General features: G+C 45.7%; 1 protein-coding gene across 1 annotated transcript; it reads left to right on the forward strand.

Moving 5' to 3' along the window:
• The first annotated feature begins 1870 nt into the window (after positions 1-1870).
• NHLRC1 (NHL repeat containing E3 ubiquitin protein ligase 1) lies at positions 1871-5429 on the forward strand. Its single transcript, XM_075083943.1, has 2 exons — positions 1871-3590; positions 4827-5429. Exon 1 carries the CDS (start codon positions 1921-1923, stop codon positions 3091-3093), a length of 1173 nt encoding a protein of 390 aa, XP_074940044.1. The 5' UTR covers positions 1871-1920; the 3' UTR covers positions 3094-3590; positions 4827-5429.
• The last annotated feature ends 12642 nt before the right edge of the window (positions 5430-18071 follow it).

The following is an 18071-nucleotide window of genomic DNA, read 5'->3' on the forward strand; positions in this document are numbered from 1 at the left end:
TTATCTCACCTTTTAAAAATGAGAAATGTTTTGGGATACTCTTAAAGCAGGCTTCAGCGTACAGAAAATGCCTGTGGAACATTTTTATCCATTTTGCTTACCGAGTCTGCCAACTACAGAACTGCTTTCACTACCTTGAGATGCGCACGGCTTTTCTTAAACTCTGTGCACAAACAAGTATTTTGAAAGTATATCTTTTCCTTCCATATCAATTCAAATCATCAGGACTGGGAAAAGGAAATGTTCCTGTTCCTTTTCTGCTGTTGCCAGCCGATGCTCTCTGCCCAGCCTCGTCAGCTGGCAGCCCCGGGAGCAATGGCAGCTGCTGTTCAAATACTGTTTCCTGTGACGCTGGCCTTGCGCCAGACGGGGCAGCTGGGCAAGAGAGGCGGGAAGCTGGCGCAAGTTGCTCCTCTCTGTCCCCGTTAGTCGTGATTACAAGTCAAGCGATGAGTGGGCAAGAAGGCTGGGCAGCGGCCACCAAGGGGGAGCAGTCATCGAGCAGGAAAGAGAAGGGAAGAGAAATGGGTGACAATAAAGGAGAGAGTATGGGGAGAAAAATGTTCCTGCCATTGCTGGCGAGGGTGCCACTTCCTCCCTCAAGCACACAGCCATGAGCAGGCAAACCAGCACAGGGCTTGTAGGGTGAGAACTGCTGTGTGCTCATCTGAATGCAAACCTTCCTTTGCAGGCCTTCCGTCGCTCCCATGTGGATACTATTCCAATTCTTAAAAGAAGTTACAATATTCAATAATATTGTCATACAGTACTAATTAAGTTTGCTGACGACACAAAATTGGGAGGAGCTGTTGACACTCCTGAGGACAGAGAGGGCCCTGCAGAGATCTCGACAAATCAGAGAGCTGGGCAATCACCAACCATATGAAGTTTAACAAGGGCAAGTGCCGGATTTTGCACCCGGGGCACAGCAACCCTGGATGTATGCACAGACTGGGGAGCGAGAGGCTGGAGAGCAGCCCCGCGGAGAGGGACCTGGGGGTTCTGGTCGACAGCAAGTTGAACATGAGCCAACAGTGTGCCCTGGCAGCCAAGAGGTCCAACTGCATCCTGGGGTGTATCAAGCCCTGCATTGCAGCCGGTCGAGGGAGGGGATTGTCCCGCTCTGCTCTGCGCTGGTGCGGCCTCACCTCGAGTGCTGTGTGCAGGTTTGGGTGCCACAGTACGTTAAGGATATAAAGCTACTAGAAAGTGTCCAGAGAAGGGCCACAAAGTTCATGGAGGGTTTAGAGGGGAAGCTGTAGGAGGAGCAGCTAAAGTCACTTGGTTTGTTCAGCCTAGGGAAGAGGAGGCTGAGGGCAGACCTCATCGAGGTCTGCAGCTTCCTCACAAGGGGAGGAGGAGGGGCAGGCACTGATCTCTTCTCTCTGGTGACCAACAACAGGACCCGAGGGAATGGCAGGAAGATGTGCCAGGGGAGGTTTAAGTTGGATATTAGGAAAAGGGGCTTCCCCCAGAGGGTGGTGGAGCACTGGAACAGGGTCCCCGGGGAGGCAGTCACGGCACCAAGCCTGGCGATGTTCAGGACGCACTTGGACAACGCCCTCAGAGACATGGTGTGAATTTGGGGCTGTCCTGTGAAGGGACGGGAGTGGGACTCGATAATCCTTGTGGGTCCCTTCCGACTCAGGACATTCTGTGATTCTATGGAAAAACGCTGGGAAAGCGCAATTGCAACGTAGCGCATTATCGTTCAGCAAGACCGTAAGGCGGGTAAAAGCCGCTTTTTAGAGGCTTCGCAGCGTGGTGCGGTCCTCGGGCTGCGAGCGGGCCGCTGCTCCCCCGGGAGCCGGCGGCCCAGGGGCGGAGCGGGGCTGCCGGCGGGGCGGGTACTGGCGGCCCCAGCGCCGCTCCGCCCCCGCGGCCGCCCCGCCGCGCCCCGAGCGCCTCACGACGGCGGGGATGGCGACGAGGGAGGAGGAGGAGGACGAGGCGGAGCTGAACCTGCTGGAGTGCCGGGTGTGTTTCGAGCGTTACGGTCCCGGCGGGCAGCGGCGGCCGCGGAACCTGCCTTGCGGGCACGTCCTGTGTCGGGGCTGCGTGGGGGCCTTGGGAGGCCCGGAGAGCCGGCGGCTGGAGTGTCCCTTCTGCCGGCGGGCCTGCGGCTCCGCCGAGACGAGCGACTGCCTGCCGCTGCTGCAGCTGCTGGAGGTGCTGGGCCCCGCCGGCGGCGGCCTCCCCTCGGCCCGGCGGAGGAGCGGCGGCGGGGCGGGCGGGCCGGCCCCCGCGGGCCTGGGGCTGCGGCTGGCCCTGGGGGGCTGGGGGTCGCTGGTCAACCCCAGCGGGGTGGCGGCCTGCCGGAGGTCCGGGCGGCTGGCCGTGGCGCACGACGGCAAGAAGAGGATCCACGTCTTCGGGCCCGGCGGATCCTGCCTGCAGCGGTTCGGGGAGCGGGGGGACGCGGGCAACGACATCAAGTACCCGCTCGATGTGACCGTCACCTCGGACGGGCACGTGGTGGTCACCGATGGCGGGGACCGCTCCGTGAAGGCCTTTGATTTTGAGGGAAGGGGGGTCCTGGCCATCCGGGAAGGTTTCTGTCTGCCCTGGGGCTTGGATGCCACCCCCGAGAGCGAAGTAGTCCTGACCGACTCGGAGGCAGGCGCTCTGTACCGCCTGACGGCCGACTTCATGAAGGGGAAATTAAAGAAGTGTCAAATGATCCGGTCTCGGCTCGTCAGCCCGAGAGGGGTTGCGGTCTCCCAGACCTCGGGTGCTATCGTGGTAATAGAGCACCTGAAAGCTCAAGGACCGAACAACGGCAGCACCCGGGTGAAGATATTCAGTGCCGAGATGGAACTCCTTGGCCAGATGGATAGCTTTGGTCTGAACCTCGTTTTCCCCTCCAAAATATATACTACGGCCGTGGCCTTTGACAAAGAAGGACGCGTGATAGTGACGGATGTCTGTAGCCAGGCCGTGATATGCTTAGGGAAACCTGGGGAGTTTCCCATCTTTAACCCTCTAATTAGCCATGGGCTTTCTTATCCTGTGGGACTGGCTTACACGGCAAACAATTCCCTTGTTGTCTTAGACAGCGGTGATCATTCAATAAAAATATATAGCTCCACCTGAACGGGTTTAGATGCTTACTGCTATAGGTTCAAGCTGCTTTTGGCCGTAAAGCAAAGTTCCGCTCTAGTAGGCGTGTAGGGAGGAGGCGTTTTCTGGGTTCTGCTTTTAAGTGAAATGGCCCTCTGTGACCAACATGCTGGTGCTTCCTGTAAAACTCACATCGAGTCTCTTGCCTGTCCACCAGAGGAGGCCTGGCCATTGCAGGCCATAGTCAACAACAAATCAACAAAACAAATAACTTGGCATTTTAAAATTAAACTTCCATACCTTGACAGGTACCGGGAGAGAAAGTGACGGATCATTTGTTTACGTTTCCCAGCACTTAGTGTTCATTATTCTTCCTTAAGGGTAGCCACACTCAGGAAAGTGACAGAGTGGTTTCTGTTTCCAGGATTTCTGCACGAGAAAGGAGACTGGCTTGATGAAATGATAGGAGAAGTGGAAGCTTCAGTTCAGATCCAGCTGAGACCGTTGTGATGGAGGAGCTACCACCGATAGTGAGTTATGTGAAGTGAATTGGTGCTCCAAGCCTGTTTTTTCCATACCGGGGAAACTCACTTCTGGCATCGCTCTCCTCTGTTCTAATTTATTCCTATCTTTATTAGAGTTGTACTGGAGCACTTGGTCTTCGTGTATAATATGTGAGCCTGTGTCTTTACCAAGAGATAATTTGGTGTGTGGTTACCAGAGTGAGTAGCTTTTCCCTAAAAGCCCATTGAAGTATTTCTCTTCAGACCTCAAATATAAAGTTGAGTCAGCTGTGCTGCTAACACAGCTACGCTTGCAAGGTTTCCAATACTGTCTGCCTCTGTCTTGCCATTAATATGGTATTCTCACGCTCCAAACTCCACGATTCAGCTGAAAACTGAAGTGTTGGTGAGAAAAAAGGGGGACGTAAGCCTCTTTTTTTTTTTTTTTTTCCCCTTGCTTCCAAATCAGGTTTTGTTGATTGTGAATATGCAGCAGGTTTACTCCAGTTTATATGTCCTTGTAAACAGTTTCACTGTGGACCTGAGTTCTGTTGCCTTACTGCACGGTGGAAATTAAGGTATATCTGAATTCCTTTGACAAGGATTTAACACCCACTAGAAGCCACTGCTTCATTTTTAGGCATTTACCTGCTGCTAAAATAATTACTTAGGCAGTTCAGCATTAGAAGGAAGTTAGATATACACATAAATGCTGTCTGAGGTAGAGACAAGTAGGTTAAAATGGCATAAAACTTCTGGGGTCATTTATGTAGTCACTGAAATAATGAATATTAACTAGCAGTTTGAAATTCACAGGTGGTCTTCCTATCGGTAAATTTAAAATCTGGCTTTTGGTCTGACTTTAGGGCATTTAATAACTGCATGTATTGCTGCACCAGTGATTTACCAAATAGTTACTTTGAACTGGAGCAGTTTTAGCCCTCTCATTCAGACAATGTGTTAATCTGTCTTATGTTAACATTTATATAAACAAGATAAATTATTAAATACAGCTATTTGTAAAGGTGAATTGAACAGTGACCTGCCAATAAAGTGTGATATGCTTACTCCTGTATTGAATAATTTAGTGAAAAACTCCTCATATGTTTTTACCATGGGCTTCTCTGTTGCAATTGAGTTTCTCTATTGCAGTTGCCCTGTAGATGGTTTCTTTTTTCAGTTGGAGATATCCTGCTAAAGTTGTTGTAGGGTCATTTTTTGTTATTGAAAAATATGTGGACCTGCACATTTGGTCTTTTCCAGATTTCTCTACTGCCAGGCCACACAGCACGTGCCTTTGGGAGGAACAGAAATACTCCTTGGCTGTTCTGCAGCAGGAAGTGTACGGTCCTGAGCAGGAGCCCTCCTCAGGGGTCAGGAAGGAAATTTCCTCAGAGAAGCAGCCCCCTGGATTATATATTCATTTCTAGGGGCCAAGGAGATTCCTGTCTTTGAGGGATATAAAAACAATTAGATAACGCTTTCTGCGGGGAACTGCTGTGTTTCAAAATGCAAGCAGTACCATCAGTGCTGTATTCATCCATAATTAGTAGTTCATCGCAATACCACTTGCGGGACCTGGACCCTTCCTCTGAACTGTGGCTGTGAGCTTTCATCTCCTCAAACCTTTGTGTGCACCAGGAGCTTGTTTTTGCTACTGAGCTCACGGATGGGCAAATTTCCTAGTGACTACTGCCAGGCAGGCAACTTTCCAGCAGCTGAAGTGCTGATTTTCAAGTGTTTGACTCATGCTGTTTTAAAAGCCACAGAAACTCCCATTGTTGCCCAACTCTGCTCCTATCTCCTTCGGTATAGGACTAGAAATCACTGTTTGGGTTTGTAAGCAAAATAAACTTTGTGCCTTTATTCTGCCTAGTTTCCTGTATGCCATCTCCTGCAGTCTTGCTTTACCCACTGCAAGAAAATCTAGACTTCCTCTGTGAATGATGCAGCTGTTTTCCTTTTGCTATAAAGCTTGGTGCTTTGCGTTGTACAACACCGCATCAAAGAAACCATTACATTCTGTCTTAATTCATTTGATGCAGGTGCCTGAATTGAGAAGCCATAAAGAACTGTATAAAACCACTAATTAAAAATTCTGAGTTCTTCAGTGTGTAAGTGAAAATGCAGCAGAAACCTGACATCTTCCTTTTGTCACACAAGGGAGTTTAAGAGACAACAGGAGACAGAGATCCACCAGTACACTGATAACAAAGCAAAACAGCCTTTGACGTTTTTACTTACTCTTGCCTCTTCCTTTATGCATGTGTGCACATTTCACCTATAGCTACTGTAGATACCCATGGCCTTCAGGATGATGCTTTGATGCCAGCTGCTTTTCAGAGGCCCGGGGGACACGTACTGCTCCTATCCCTCTGCGGATCTATTGCAATTCAGTCACAGATTTCAACAAAACAAAAACTTGGGTTCTGAGGGAGGGATGGCAGAGTAAGGGACACCCCTAACTAGGTAGGTAATGCTTTTTGGGTCTGACTGGATACGCTCAAAATGGAGATCGCTAGATACGTACTTACCTTTGGAAAAAGCGCTGGCCATTTCATCTAAAATATAACATGGTGACTGTGTCTTGTCCCTTCAGTGATAATTACTCTTGCATTTATTAAAAAAACAAAAAAAAGAACCTAAACTAAACCTTGCATAACTCTCTGCACCTCATGCTTTAACAATTTGGATTAAAACCAAACAAATAATGATGGACAGTATTCCCTTAATGTCATCTCTCCAGCCCCTACTATAGATAGATACATCTGTTGTGCGCACACACACTGCAATTTCTGTTTGGTTTATTTTTAAGCACTGATCCCAGGTTGCTATCGTTGCATATAAATATACCGGGGTATATTTACAGTGTTTAGGAATAAAGGAGGCAGGGGTGTTTCAGAAATGCATGTTGAAATTGTGTCCTGTAACATCCGTTTTTTTTTGTTTTGCTTGTGAACAAAATAATTTTAGATAAAGAATATAATCGATTTTGCAGAAAAAAAAGAGGTAACATATACTTAATTTTGGCCATTGTCTGTTTGACCATCTGTCCATTCCCTCCAGCCACATTGCTGCACGCATCAGTTTGATGTTTATATTTTCACAAAGCGTGGGCATAACATGTAACACAGCTTTTTCTTAACATGGACTGATTTCAGATGAAGAGGGGACCTCCCGTAATGTCCAGCCCCCAAACCACTAAGAGTTTCATAGAGCAGGGCCCATCAAAATGATGGCCTGGAATGCAGGAGACCTTTCCTTTCTAGAAGGGCTGACAGAGGTAAAAAAGCAGCTTTCCCCTCTGGGACCATGGGTTATGGTGCTGTTGCACCTGCCTCAGGAGGAATTTGCCTTTATTTCTTTCTCTTTGGTGTTTGGGGTTTTTTTCTGACTCTTCTCAGAGGCACATCCTTGTAGTTTACAAGTCACCTGTAAGTCACAGCTTGCCTCCGCAGGAGTATAACATAGCTAAAGAAAAAATACACAGGTTTTGCAAAATCAGTTCTAAACCTCACAGTTCATTCAGACATCTCAGGAGAAGTGACAGATCATTCAGAAAGCAGCAAGCGCCTGAGGCCCAGCCCCTGTGGAGACAGTTTAAAATTTAATGATAACAGGGTTTTCTCCCCTCGTTTCCCTATAAATACACCGGAAGCCTCTATATGGGATCCACTGTCCTACTCTAGAAAAGTCTGGTGGGAAATTACTCGTAAGAGATTGCCTTTTGTAACCTTCTTGTCTGGTCTATCGTGCAGTCTCTTGATCGGCCCTGTCCAGCCCCAGCCCCAGCAGCTGCTGGTTTTGTTGCCAGCTCATCTGATGCAGCAGGCCCTCTTGGTTTGGCCAGCTGCGTCCAAAACTGCTTCCATCTGAATGGAGCATCTTCCAGGTGGAATGTATAGCCCCCAGCAATAGGGGGGCTTTCTCCTGACCTTGCCTACCTGTTTTAACTTGATGTGAAGGCTGCAGAGCCAGCACAAAGGCACAAACGAGTCTCTGGAAACAAAAGTAGAGATCACCACCTGACATAGGTACGTGCAGAGTTCAAAACTGCCAAAAGAATTCAGAATTCATCATGTCACACATGCAGTCACTGACTGTAAAGAAGAACAGGCCAGGCAGACCTGAAATAAGGTATCAGTCTGCCTCTCCATGCAACGCCCAACCGTCGCTGGGCAGAAGGCTGGCTCAGCCCCACTGGAGATGAGCTGAGAACATGTACTGCCTGCTTGATTCCTCTTCAGCAAACCCTTTATGCTACTGAGTGCGATGGGGTATTATTATCGTTACCTGCACAGAAAAATTCCAAATGTGCAAAACCTGTAAATCTTTAAATTTTGAAACACATTAGACCAAAGACCCACCTAGCATTTTTACCTTTGCCATGTACTGCTGCGGGTCATACATGAGTCCAGGGGCAAGGAATACTCACCAGTTCTGTGTTTCTCCATCAGAGCGTGCATTGATCATGCCTCCATTCCACATGATGTTTTCAACTTAATTATCTCAACTCAGTGTGCTAATAATGTTTATATTTGATGCTGTTACATAAACATACAGGCTTTCTCTAGAGTGCTTCCTTAGCATAACCTGTCTGATTCTCCCGGACAGCTTCAAAGCTCTCTAGTACTGGAGAGGTCCTCAGTCAGCAGATGATGTATCGCACTTAGGCATTTTTCTCACCACTGCTTTCCAAGAGATTTACAGGTATTTTTGAACTTGATGCCGCCACCTCTCTTTGAGACAAACATGATGCAAATGTCATGGCCCTGCAGCTGCAGACAGGCGAGCTGAAAATCAAGGGAAGCCTTTGGCAGATTTGAGGCTAGATCTCAGACTTCCCATCACAAGGTTGATGCCTTAATAAAGTCGTGAGAGGCTGTGTTTAATTATCCTCTTGTCAGGGAGTTGCCTTCCTGGTTCTGGAAGGAGTTTTGACATTTTACTGATGATCTCGCTACTAATTCCTTCAGTGTTTCCTACGAATCACGAAAATTAATACTTTTTCTAAACCACAGTGTATTCCTCGATAATTGCTTCCAGTGGGCTCCACAAAGGTGCGTGGTTTCAGCATTTTGAAACACTCTGTAAGGAGATGTACTGCTGTGAAGCCCTACTGTGGTGATCGAGTTACTTACATCATGGTGAGGATAGAAAGGAGGAGAAGAGGTTGACTCTCAAAAGGAGAAAAAAATTAGTGAAAGGTGTCTGTGGCTTAAGCAGAGGGCGAACTCCACCAAGTCAGGGCAGAGAGCACACCCATCCTTCCAGTAACGGGAGTGCATTCTTCAGAGGTGAAGCATTTCAGTCTGGAAAATGGACAAGACGATAAGGGCTGTTGATTCTTGATTAGGACCAACCTCTGGCAGGGGAATAACTTACATTTGAACAGATTTCCCAGGCAGTTAGTCACTTTTGAGATGGTAATCCTTAGGAGAGCTATCTGTTACTTTCAGCTCTGTATTCGTAGCAAAAATCTGTGGGAAACAAAGGTTTGGAGCAATCTAAGCATTTTAAGGAGGTATGCTCCTTATAATTAAATAAATACATACATAGCATTTTTCTAAAGAACCCTCTTAATGTAGGCCATTTTTGTTCTTTGGTCACAGGTGAGCACTACAGGGGCAGTGATTTGGGGTGAGAACAAATTCTGCTTTAGTGGAATATATTGTTTTTTAAATCAGGAAGATATTGCTAGTCAGAAGATTCTGTAAGCCATTTTAAATACTCTGTATATTATATGCTTTGTAATGAATAATGGGTAGACAATTTTAAGCAGGATATAGGATTAGAGAGAAAATGAAATAATTTATTTTGAGAAAACTGTGAAGATGTAAAAAAGAAAAAAGATGTCTTTTATCAAAGCTTCCTTTTAAAATTTCTAATACAAAGAAGATGATCTTGAAAGAGCTAACATACCTACATAATCACAGAAGGTCACTCATGTACTGTTTTTTGTTCCAAATATAAATAGATAAAAGATAAAACCCATATGAGGGTATTAATGCTCTCCTAGCATGATTTCCTGATAATATGGACTATGGAATTTCACCAGTATTAACCAGTATTGAGTAACTACTGACCTGTGTCGAAAGTAAGAAACAAAAAGCAATTGTGTCTTTTACTATCACAGACTAAGGAGCTAACCTGAGAAAAAATATGATGTCATTAAAGATATGCCTTATAAGAAATCTATCAAAAAGAGTCAGTCAGATTAACTATTAAAAATTTATAATCATCTTCATATGAAAAGGATGTGCCTGGCTCCCTTTTTTGTCGTTGTCCTTAATTAGGTAGGACATAAGGCTCTTCAGTGAGTTCTGCACCAGCTTCCGCTCAACTTACAGCATGGTATTACAGAGCCAGAAGTATTTCAAATATGTGTGTTAGTCTTTTTCTATTCTTCTTATTCCTTAAAGTGACTTGTTTGAGTTGAGGCTTGATCCGTCATAAATAGTTTATAGCTGTGCAGTCATGAGTACTGCAAATGGAATTGTCCACATAAATAAATGCTGCAGGACTGGGCTTGCAGTCAGGTAGATTCAGGCTAGTGTGGAGATTTGCCCTGGAGAATTCTTTGCAGCAGACTTTATTATGACAATGCTTTGGGGTTTTTAAGTGCTGAAAGCCCTGCCCATGTTTAGAATATATTCTAACTAATTATAACTTTCTTTCAACATCAAAAAACTTTTGTGAAACAAATTTAATGCAATGGTTTAGCTTTTCTTCTTTATTGCTTTGTAACATACTGAACCCTTGCCTGGTTCCTAGGAGTCTAAGTGGATCATCACAACGCCTCCCTTTTGGGACGTGTGGTCACTCGGTAGCCAGCAATCTGGGGCAAGACTCACTCTGGGCCGGCATCAGTGGAGACCTTACACCTGAACAGCCCATGAAGATCCCAAAGAGGAGGTTATTGGTCTTAGCCAAGAGTTTAGGAAAGTTATGATGTTTTCATTGTGGTAGAGACTCACTGTAGGTTCTAGGTCCCAAGAAGACTACGCGAAAGGATTTCTAAGGTTGCAGGGTAGTTAGCCACTTTTTATTTCCTTTCAGATGGAGGAATGCCAGCTTTTAAAGACCAGGTGAAAAGTGCACTGGTTTTGCCCTAACAAGGCAAAGTGGAACTGAAGTTGCCCAGGCCCCAGACTAGAGCTACGGGTCTATTTATCTTTTTTTTTTTTTTTTGTGATGTTCATAAAGCTGTCTAGTATTTGGATGGTGCTATCATTGAAATGCAGCTGATATCTTCTTCTCATATTTCCACTGTGTCACTGAGTTAAAAACCAAAACCACCCGCTCAGAAAAAGTGTACTTTGAAGGCAGAGAAAATCTTCTCTTTCTTCTGTCTCTTTCACTGGAGAAAAAAAAGCCATGCAACTGAATTATTTTCAAACATGTCTATCAAACAATAGACTTTCACCCTCTCACTTGTGTTGAACTTGAATCTCAAGTCTTTTTCCTTGACGATAAGCCTACACTTTTGATGTCTGAAATTCAGCCACATTGTTCCAAATTGTGCCTTTTGCACAGCCCTCACCCATTCTTCACAGCTGGTTGTTTAGCCCCGTGAAGTGTCCTCCAGAACTATATTACTCATTAGCCATTGCTTAGTCACACTGTGTGGTGCATACGTGTGTTCACTCCACTTTCATTTCAGAAGAAGAATTAACTCCTGCAAAGGTTCTGTCCATGTTTTGGTTTTTGCTGTGTTTCTTCACTAAAATAGCCTTTCATCTTTTCTGTCAGATTAAAGCGAGGAAACCTCAGATCACAATATGAGTGGTGGGAAAGGACTTAAGTCATTCAGGGAAGGCGTTTGGGAGACAGGTGTGCAAGCAGAGAAAGGGTGAAGGACTGTACAACTTAAATTGTGTGTGGACTAACAGCTCTAGGAACCCTTCTACCCTGGCCTGCCCTGTGCAGCTCCGTTTGTAATAGTGCCTGTGGGAAAAACTAAATCAGAAATCACTGACTTGCAAGTCACCGGTTTTTTCTGTGGTTCTCTGCAATAGTAGCAGACCGGTCCCAGTGACCTGGAGGTCCTCCTCTATTGGATTTTGTGGATGACTCCTATAAATGGTCTGAGTTTCCCTGTCAAATGCTGGTGTAGACAAACTACAAGAAGCTGGGAAGCCTGCAGAAGCCGTCTGTTCCTCTAATATTTACACCTGTAAAGAGCAAGCCTTTTCGGCATGAATCGAAGAGGATGAAATTTGAAGTGATGTGACAACAAAGGACACCCAGTGGTTGCACTGTTTTACAGTCTTCAATCTAAAGATGAGAGTATGATCTGTTGCTGATAATTTAGTTGTTGTTGTTGTTGATTATGAGGTGATTATATTTGGTATGTTTTCTTCAGGTTGGGAAGAACTGGGAGGGGGAGTGATTGGGTGTTTTTTTTTTTTAATAAATAAAAGATCCCGAGTCTTGTTATGCACCTTAATTAGCACCTTCAGCACTTGTTTCCACCTTACACAGGGACTGATGAAACCTGTTGAACTTAATGTGAATCTTCCTGTTGACTTCAATAGACAGTGGAACAGATCCAGGATCTGTGCTGAGCTGACTTCTGTATGTTTTAACAAATGCAATTCCACCGCCTCTCTCAAGGCTTTGCCTCACTCAGCTTCTTTACATGCTGACCTCCCATTGCTTACTCAGAAGACTCTTCTCCTTTCTATTTCAAGCAATAGCTTCTTTTCTTCTCCACACTTCAGAAAGATGTTTGGCTATAGCGCGTATTTGCCAGCATTGCTAAAAAGTAATTGCGTAAGGAGAAATTTTGGCTTGGCCAGCATGGTTGCTAGCTCATCTTACTTAGTAAGCAAGCTTGGGAGGCACTCCTCCCTCCCCACCCTCCTCCTCCTCCCAGGGACAGAGCCCAGTTCCCAAGTCTTATCCAGGCTAGCCAGCAAAGTTCAACTTCTCTCTGAAAGCAGAAAGTAAACCAACAAGGGGACTGGGACTGAGTGCAAAAGGGTTAATAGGCATGCTGCACTTCTCTTCTGAGAGGCCTCTGCCACTAATCAGGCTGTCTATATTTACAGCTTTCCCATTCATCCCTACTGAGCAAAAAGCACACCTCTGAAAACAGAGCTTGAACATTGCCGTACATTAGGCAGACTGCATGTAGTACCTGACTTCTAACTGAAGAGACTTGGAGACTGCAGACTCACTTTTTCTACCTGTGGTAAGACACACACCTGCACTTAGCAAATGCATAATAATCAGTGATGCTCCAGACAGTGACTGTGAGCCAGCTCCCTGCTCACAAGCACCCTTATGTATCGATTTGGGATTCATAGTCACAAGAGAACTGTGACTATGTGAGGAGGGACATGCGGGAGCGATGCTTGCATACCAGACATTCCTTATCATAGAGATGAAGTGGGGTGAGAGCTTTCTGGGTAGTGGGAATAATGGCAGGGTTGTCCTTCCCTTCAGTCTGCTGGGGCCTGCCTACTGATTTAAATTGTAAATAACGTTACAAACCAGCTGTGACATTTTGTTTTTTCTTAGGAGAAGCATCCTATTTCTACTAATAATATTGTAGAAAAAGGGAAAAAAGGAAAAATTGTAAATCTCTACTAATTTAACATCAATCCCTTTTCGTAACTTAATAGTTACATTAACCACAGGTAGGTGATGTCAGTTCCTTTGGTATCCTGTGATCTTACTTTTTTAACAGTACAACAGTACAAAACTGTTTCCTTTTCCTTACCTTTCCACTACCATAAACTACTGTCATCACCATGATGTTTAAAGACTGTAGAGTGGCATGTGTCTGGTAGGGTTAGCAGGACAGGTTCCCTCCTATCATGGCATCTAATACAATCAAACCGACTCTTAAAATTAGCTAGGTTTAGTCCTCCAGTCTTCTGTCTAAGAGGCCATTCATTCCTCTGGGGGCAGAAGTCAACTCATTTCCAGCCTGAGTGTGTTCCAAGGCAGAATCACAGAATCACAGAAGGGCTGAGGTTGGCAGGGACTTCCGGAGGTCACCTGGTCCAAACCCCCTGCTCAAGCAGGGCCACCTACAGCCGGTTGTGCTGGACCATGTCCAGATGGCTTCTGAGCATCTCCAAGGACGGAGACTCCACCACCTCCCTGGGCAACCTGTGCCAGCAATTCCTGATGTTCAGTTCGTGCTCATCACCTCTGGTCCTGTCATCGGGCACCACTGAAAGGAGCCTGGCTCCATCTTCTTTATACCATCCCTTCAGGAATTTATACACATTGATAAGATCCCCCTTTGAGCCTTCTCTTCTCCAGGCTGAACAGCCCCAGCTCGCACAGCCTTTCCTCACAGGAGAGATGCTCCATTCCCTTAATTGTCTTCACTGGCCTGCACTGGTGTCACTCCAGTAAGTCCATGTCTTTCTTCTACTGGGGAGCCCAGAACTGGACACAACATTCCAGATGTGGCCTCAGCAGTGCGAACTAGAGTGGAAGGATCACCTCCCTCGATCTGCTGGCAGCTCTCCTCCTAATGCAGCCCAGAATAAAAGGACTGCATGAAGGACAGTTTACACCCATTTGTTCTTGTGCTAGTGTTTTCCTTGAACTCAAGTAGCACCATGCTTTTAACTGGCCTGAAAGGAAGCATAAACACCCATATCCCCCCCAGTCTTCATTTTGCTAGACTAAACAAACAGAACTTTTCTAGTCTGCTCTTGTTTGGCAATATTCACCACTCCCCAGTGCTCCCAGTAACCCTTTTGTGTGTCTGTTCCAGTTTGAACTCCTTGTCCGTAAATGCTCGAGTCTCAGCAATGCTTTTTACAATGTCCTCTGTACCGCCTCTTTCGCTGTTGGAAATAACTCAAGTGGTAACAGCCCCAGCTACATATGCTTTCGTCATGAAATCACTTGGTCATGAATCCAGGCTGAATACCCACAGCCCTGCTCCCCCCAGTATAAACAAGTTTAGGAAGGCATTTGAGTCAGGGGTGGAGTGTTTCCTGAGGTGAAAAAGGGATGGCATGCAGATAATTAACGTCAACAGCAACAAAAATGTAAACAAACCCATCAGTGTATTATTTCTTTCCCTGACAGCTAAGGAATGTGAGCTACACAGCACATGACTAGCTGTCGGAGGAGGAGGACAGAGCCCGTATCTGATGTTAGGATTGCAGGGATGTTAGATCCCTCCTGAGATGACAGAAAGGTTCACTTTGGATTCAGTAAAAACTTCAGTCAGATTTCCAGAGTGTAGGGAAATGTATCTGAGCAATATAAAGAATTATTCTTGTTACTTTTGCCCCCTTCTTTGCATTCCATCAATTTCCCGGCTATAGCTGTGTTAGTCTGCTCCTAGGCTCATTTATTTCTGTTAATATGACTCTTCGTCTGTAGGTAGCAATGACCATTAAAGTTCCCACAGTAATCTGAAACTATTTCTTCCTGCTAAGTGATAGGAGATGGGGAACAGAGCTTCCTGCCCCCTGTTCTTCAGTGAGTGGCGTGGAGGAATTCTCCTCTGCAGAATAGTCATGTAGTTAAATGTAGTTAAAATTGAGCAGCTTCTCTCACAGATGGGTTAGTCTCATCCGCTGTGCTGCATACTGGGCTGAAGTTCCTAAGACTATTGCAATATTGTATCAGAGGCAGGAAGAAAACATCGCATCTGATCAGTGAAATTGCATTAGAGATTTTTTCCCCCGACAGCAAGGAATGTTTCAGCTTCATGGAGACGTGACTGCGCCAGCCTCTGGGACGTTCGCTGTAATAGTTCACCTCTGATCCCAGAGTGTGACCTACTCTCAGGCACCCAGGGTGGGCGTGGAGTTGGAGGTAGGGTCCCAGCAGAGGTTAGGACCCCACCCAGGTAAAGCCAAACAGGTCATTGAAAACATACAAAAATTAGCCGGTAAGAACAGATTTAGTCTATTCACCACTGAAAGAGCCTGTAAGCCAGCCCTGTTCAGAGCTGAGGTAGGTTTAAACTGCAGCGCCTGTTAAAAGCAATATACTACATGGGACTCTAAACACACAGCTGTCAGCACCTCGCGTAGCTTTGAGCAGCGTCTCTCAGGCAGGATAATCTAGGTGCGTATATTCTGCATTTATTCCTACCACTGGCAATTAAGTAGACTTCTTTTCTTTCTGAGCATCGGAAGGGCATCTGCCACCACAGCCCCTTTCTGGGCCCAGAGCGTTGCCATAAATATGCTGAACATAGAGGATGATTTTCATGCCTCCAGCACAGCTTTAGAGACAGTCAAAACAGATCTCTGATAAGACAGAGGTGGCAAACATCCAGCCTGACTAACGTCCAGCTTGAATTTGGAGCAAAAAGGAAATGGAAAGACAGCCCAAAAACCTGGCTGCGGGCAGTGGTTAAAATCCTTCTCTCATGTTCTCTGTTGTACATTCAACGTACCTGTCCAGTGGGGTTACTCGCAAAGCCTACTGATGTGTTTGAGACTGAAATTTGGCTCCCAGTGTACGATTATGGGCAGGCACTTGGTCCCTGAGGCACTCCCTGAATGTATTTTACTCCATGAAAAAATAGAAGTTTGCGTGCATAGCAGGACACTAGTTTGTGTCCTGTCACAAATATAAAGTCATATTTTATCCTACCTCTCCAATATGAAATATTTCTCCCTTCTAGAATGTCCAGGCCTCCTTCCTATATGCTAAATGCTATTTTAAAAAAAGACAAGTTATTATCCATTCTTCTTTTTCACCAACATCAGTGGAATACTTACCAATTATTTTGTTCGAGCTACCATTTCTTCCTATGCTTTTTCCGAACCTAATATATTAGATTAACCTTAAAAATATCTGTTGGCTTCATTATACAGGATTTGTTCATTTGACCTCTTTCTCTCAGACTGGATGATGATGTAATGTGTTTCAGTTGAAAATAAAGTTTTGTTTTCTCTGTTAATATTAATTTAAAAAAATGCTCAGTAAAAACTTGGAAACCCAAAGAAAACTTTAGTTTTGGTTAGTCTTATATAATACAAGCCCTGGGTTAAATTTGGTAGTAAAAACCTTTCGGACTTTGGGTGCTGTAAAATCAAATGCTTTTGTCTTTCTTTTGACTCTTTCAACACTGAAAGACAAACACTGCTTTGCTTCCCATGCTCTCGCTGCTGCCAGCTCCTCCTCTTCTCCAGCTCCTGTGACACAAGATGAAGTTAGACATGCCGGTCACAGCGTGCACCAGTCAGGCACAGCAAGATACACACTGGGGACGCTGCTGACAAGATGGATATTCCTGGCAGGCACCATGACATTTCCCTCTGCCCTTGGCCCAAGAAAGGAGGTCAGTGGAACACTCTGCCCTACCGGTGGGGCTTCGGGCATCAACTCTGGGTGCACAACATCACCCCCCTATTTCCATGTCACAAAGTAGAGCAATCGGTCTTCCTGCTCAGAATATATGGGAAGACATGGGCATGCCTTCATGTCAAATCATGTTATCTGTGTTCTGCCTTGGGAAGATGAGGAGCAGTTTGAAGTTCCCACCAGAAAAAAAGTAAGGAATGGTATTTTCTTTATGCCCTTTGCTGAACTGTGGATCGATGGACAAATGTATGGAAACGCTGAAAGGGAAGAAACAAAAATGAAAAGAGCCTGAAAGCAAGAGACAGACAAAGATTCAATCCCGGCCCTAGTAAAGCTGCAAAATTCCTGTTGACTGCAGCGGTGCAGAGCCAGCACAAAACGGGGTGGAGGAAAGCAGGGACAGGAAAAGGAAATCGGGGAAGTATGGCTTCAAATGATTTTGTCCCCGTGTTCCCATCCCGGTTCCCTTCACCCCCATCAGCCTCCACTTTCTCTGGCTCTCATCTTTTTGCATTGCTGAAGCAGTAAGCTGTCATTTCTCATCTGGTATCTCCCACCCGTCCATCAACATGTCAGGGATAGCTGGCAGCTAATTCTGATGGGTGAACAACCCATCAGTATCCCTCTCCAGTTCCCACGGGGCGTGTAAACTGATCAAGCTAACAAATGCTGACAGGTGAGAGGCATTCAGCCCCAGTTGCTACTGAGAGCAAAGACAGAGATGTAAAGGGTTCCATATGGTAGCTGTGTTCAGTGGGGAAACACAATGGCAAAAGAGAAACATCTCATCGGCCTGAATTGCGCTCGCTTCCCACAGTCCTTCACAGATCGCTCTTTGGGCTACCTAATGACCTCATGGGGCCCCTATAACATAACTCTCTTCCTATTCTGCTGTAATGCCAAAGGTTTATGGGAGACCAGGAATATATTCTGCTACATGCGTGCTGCCTAATAGATGTTGTGAGGTCATGGCACAGATGTTGCCAAAAGCCCTTCCTCAGGAGGACAGAAAACCATGGTGGAACCAGCACCTCATTCTTGGCAGCTGTTTTTCAGAGCACGTTGATGTGAATGAAAGAGCAAAAATCCTTCTCCCAGTTACCTAAAAAACCCCCAGGATTTCACAAGAAGAGAACAGCTACAGTCTGTATCAGAACAAACTAGGTTGCATCTCCCTTTTTAAATGCTTTTACATGGATGGCTTTT

The sequence above is a fragment of the Phalacrocorax aristotelis genome, chromosome 2, assembly GCF_949628215.1.
Source record: "Phalacrocorax aristotelis chromosome 2, bGulAri2.1, whole genome shotgun sequence".
Classification (NCBI taxonomy): Eukaryota; Metazoa; Chordata; class Aves; order Suliformes; family Phalacrocoracidae; genus Phalacrocorax; species Phalacrocorax aristotelis.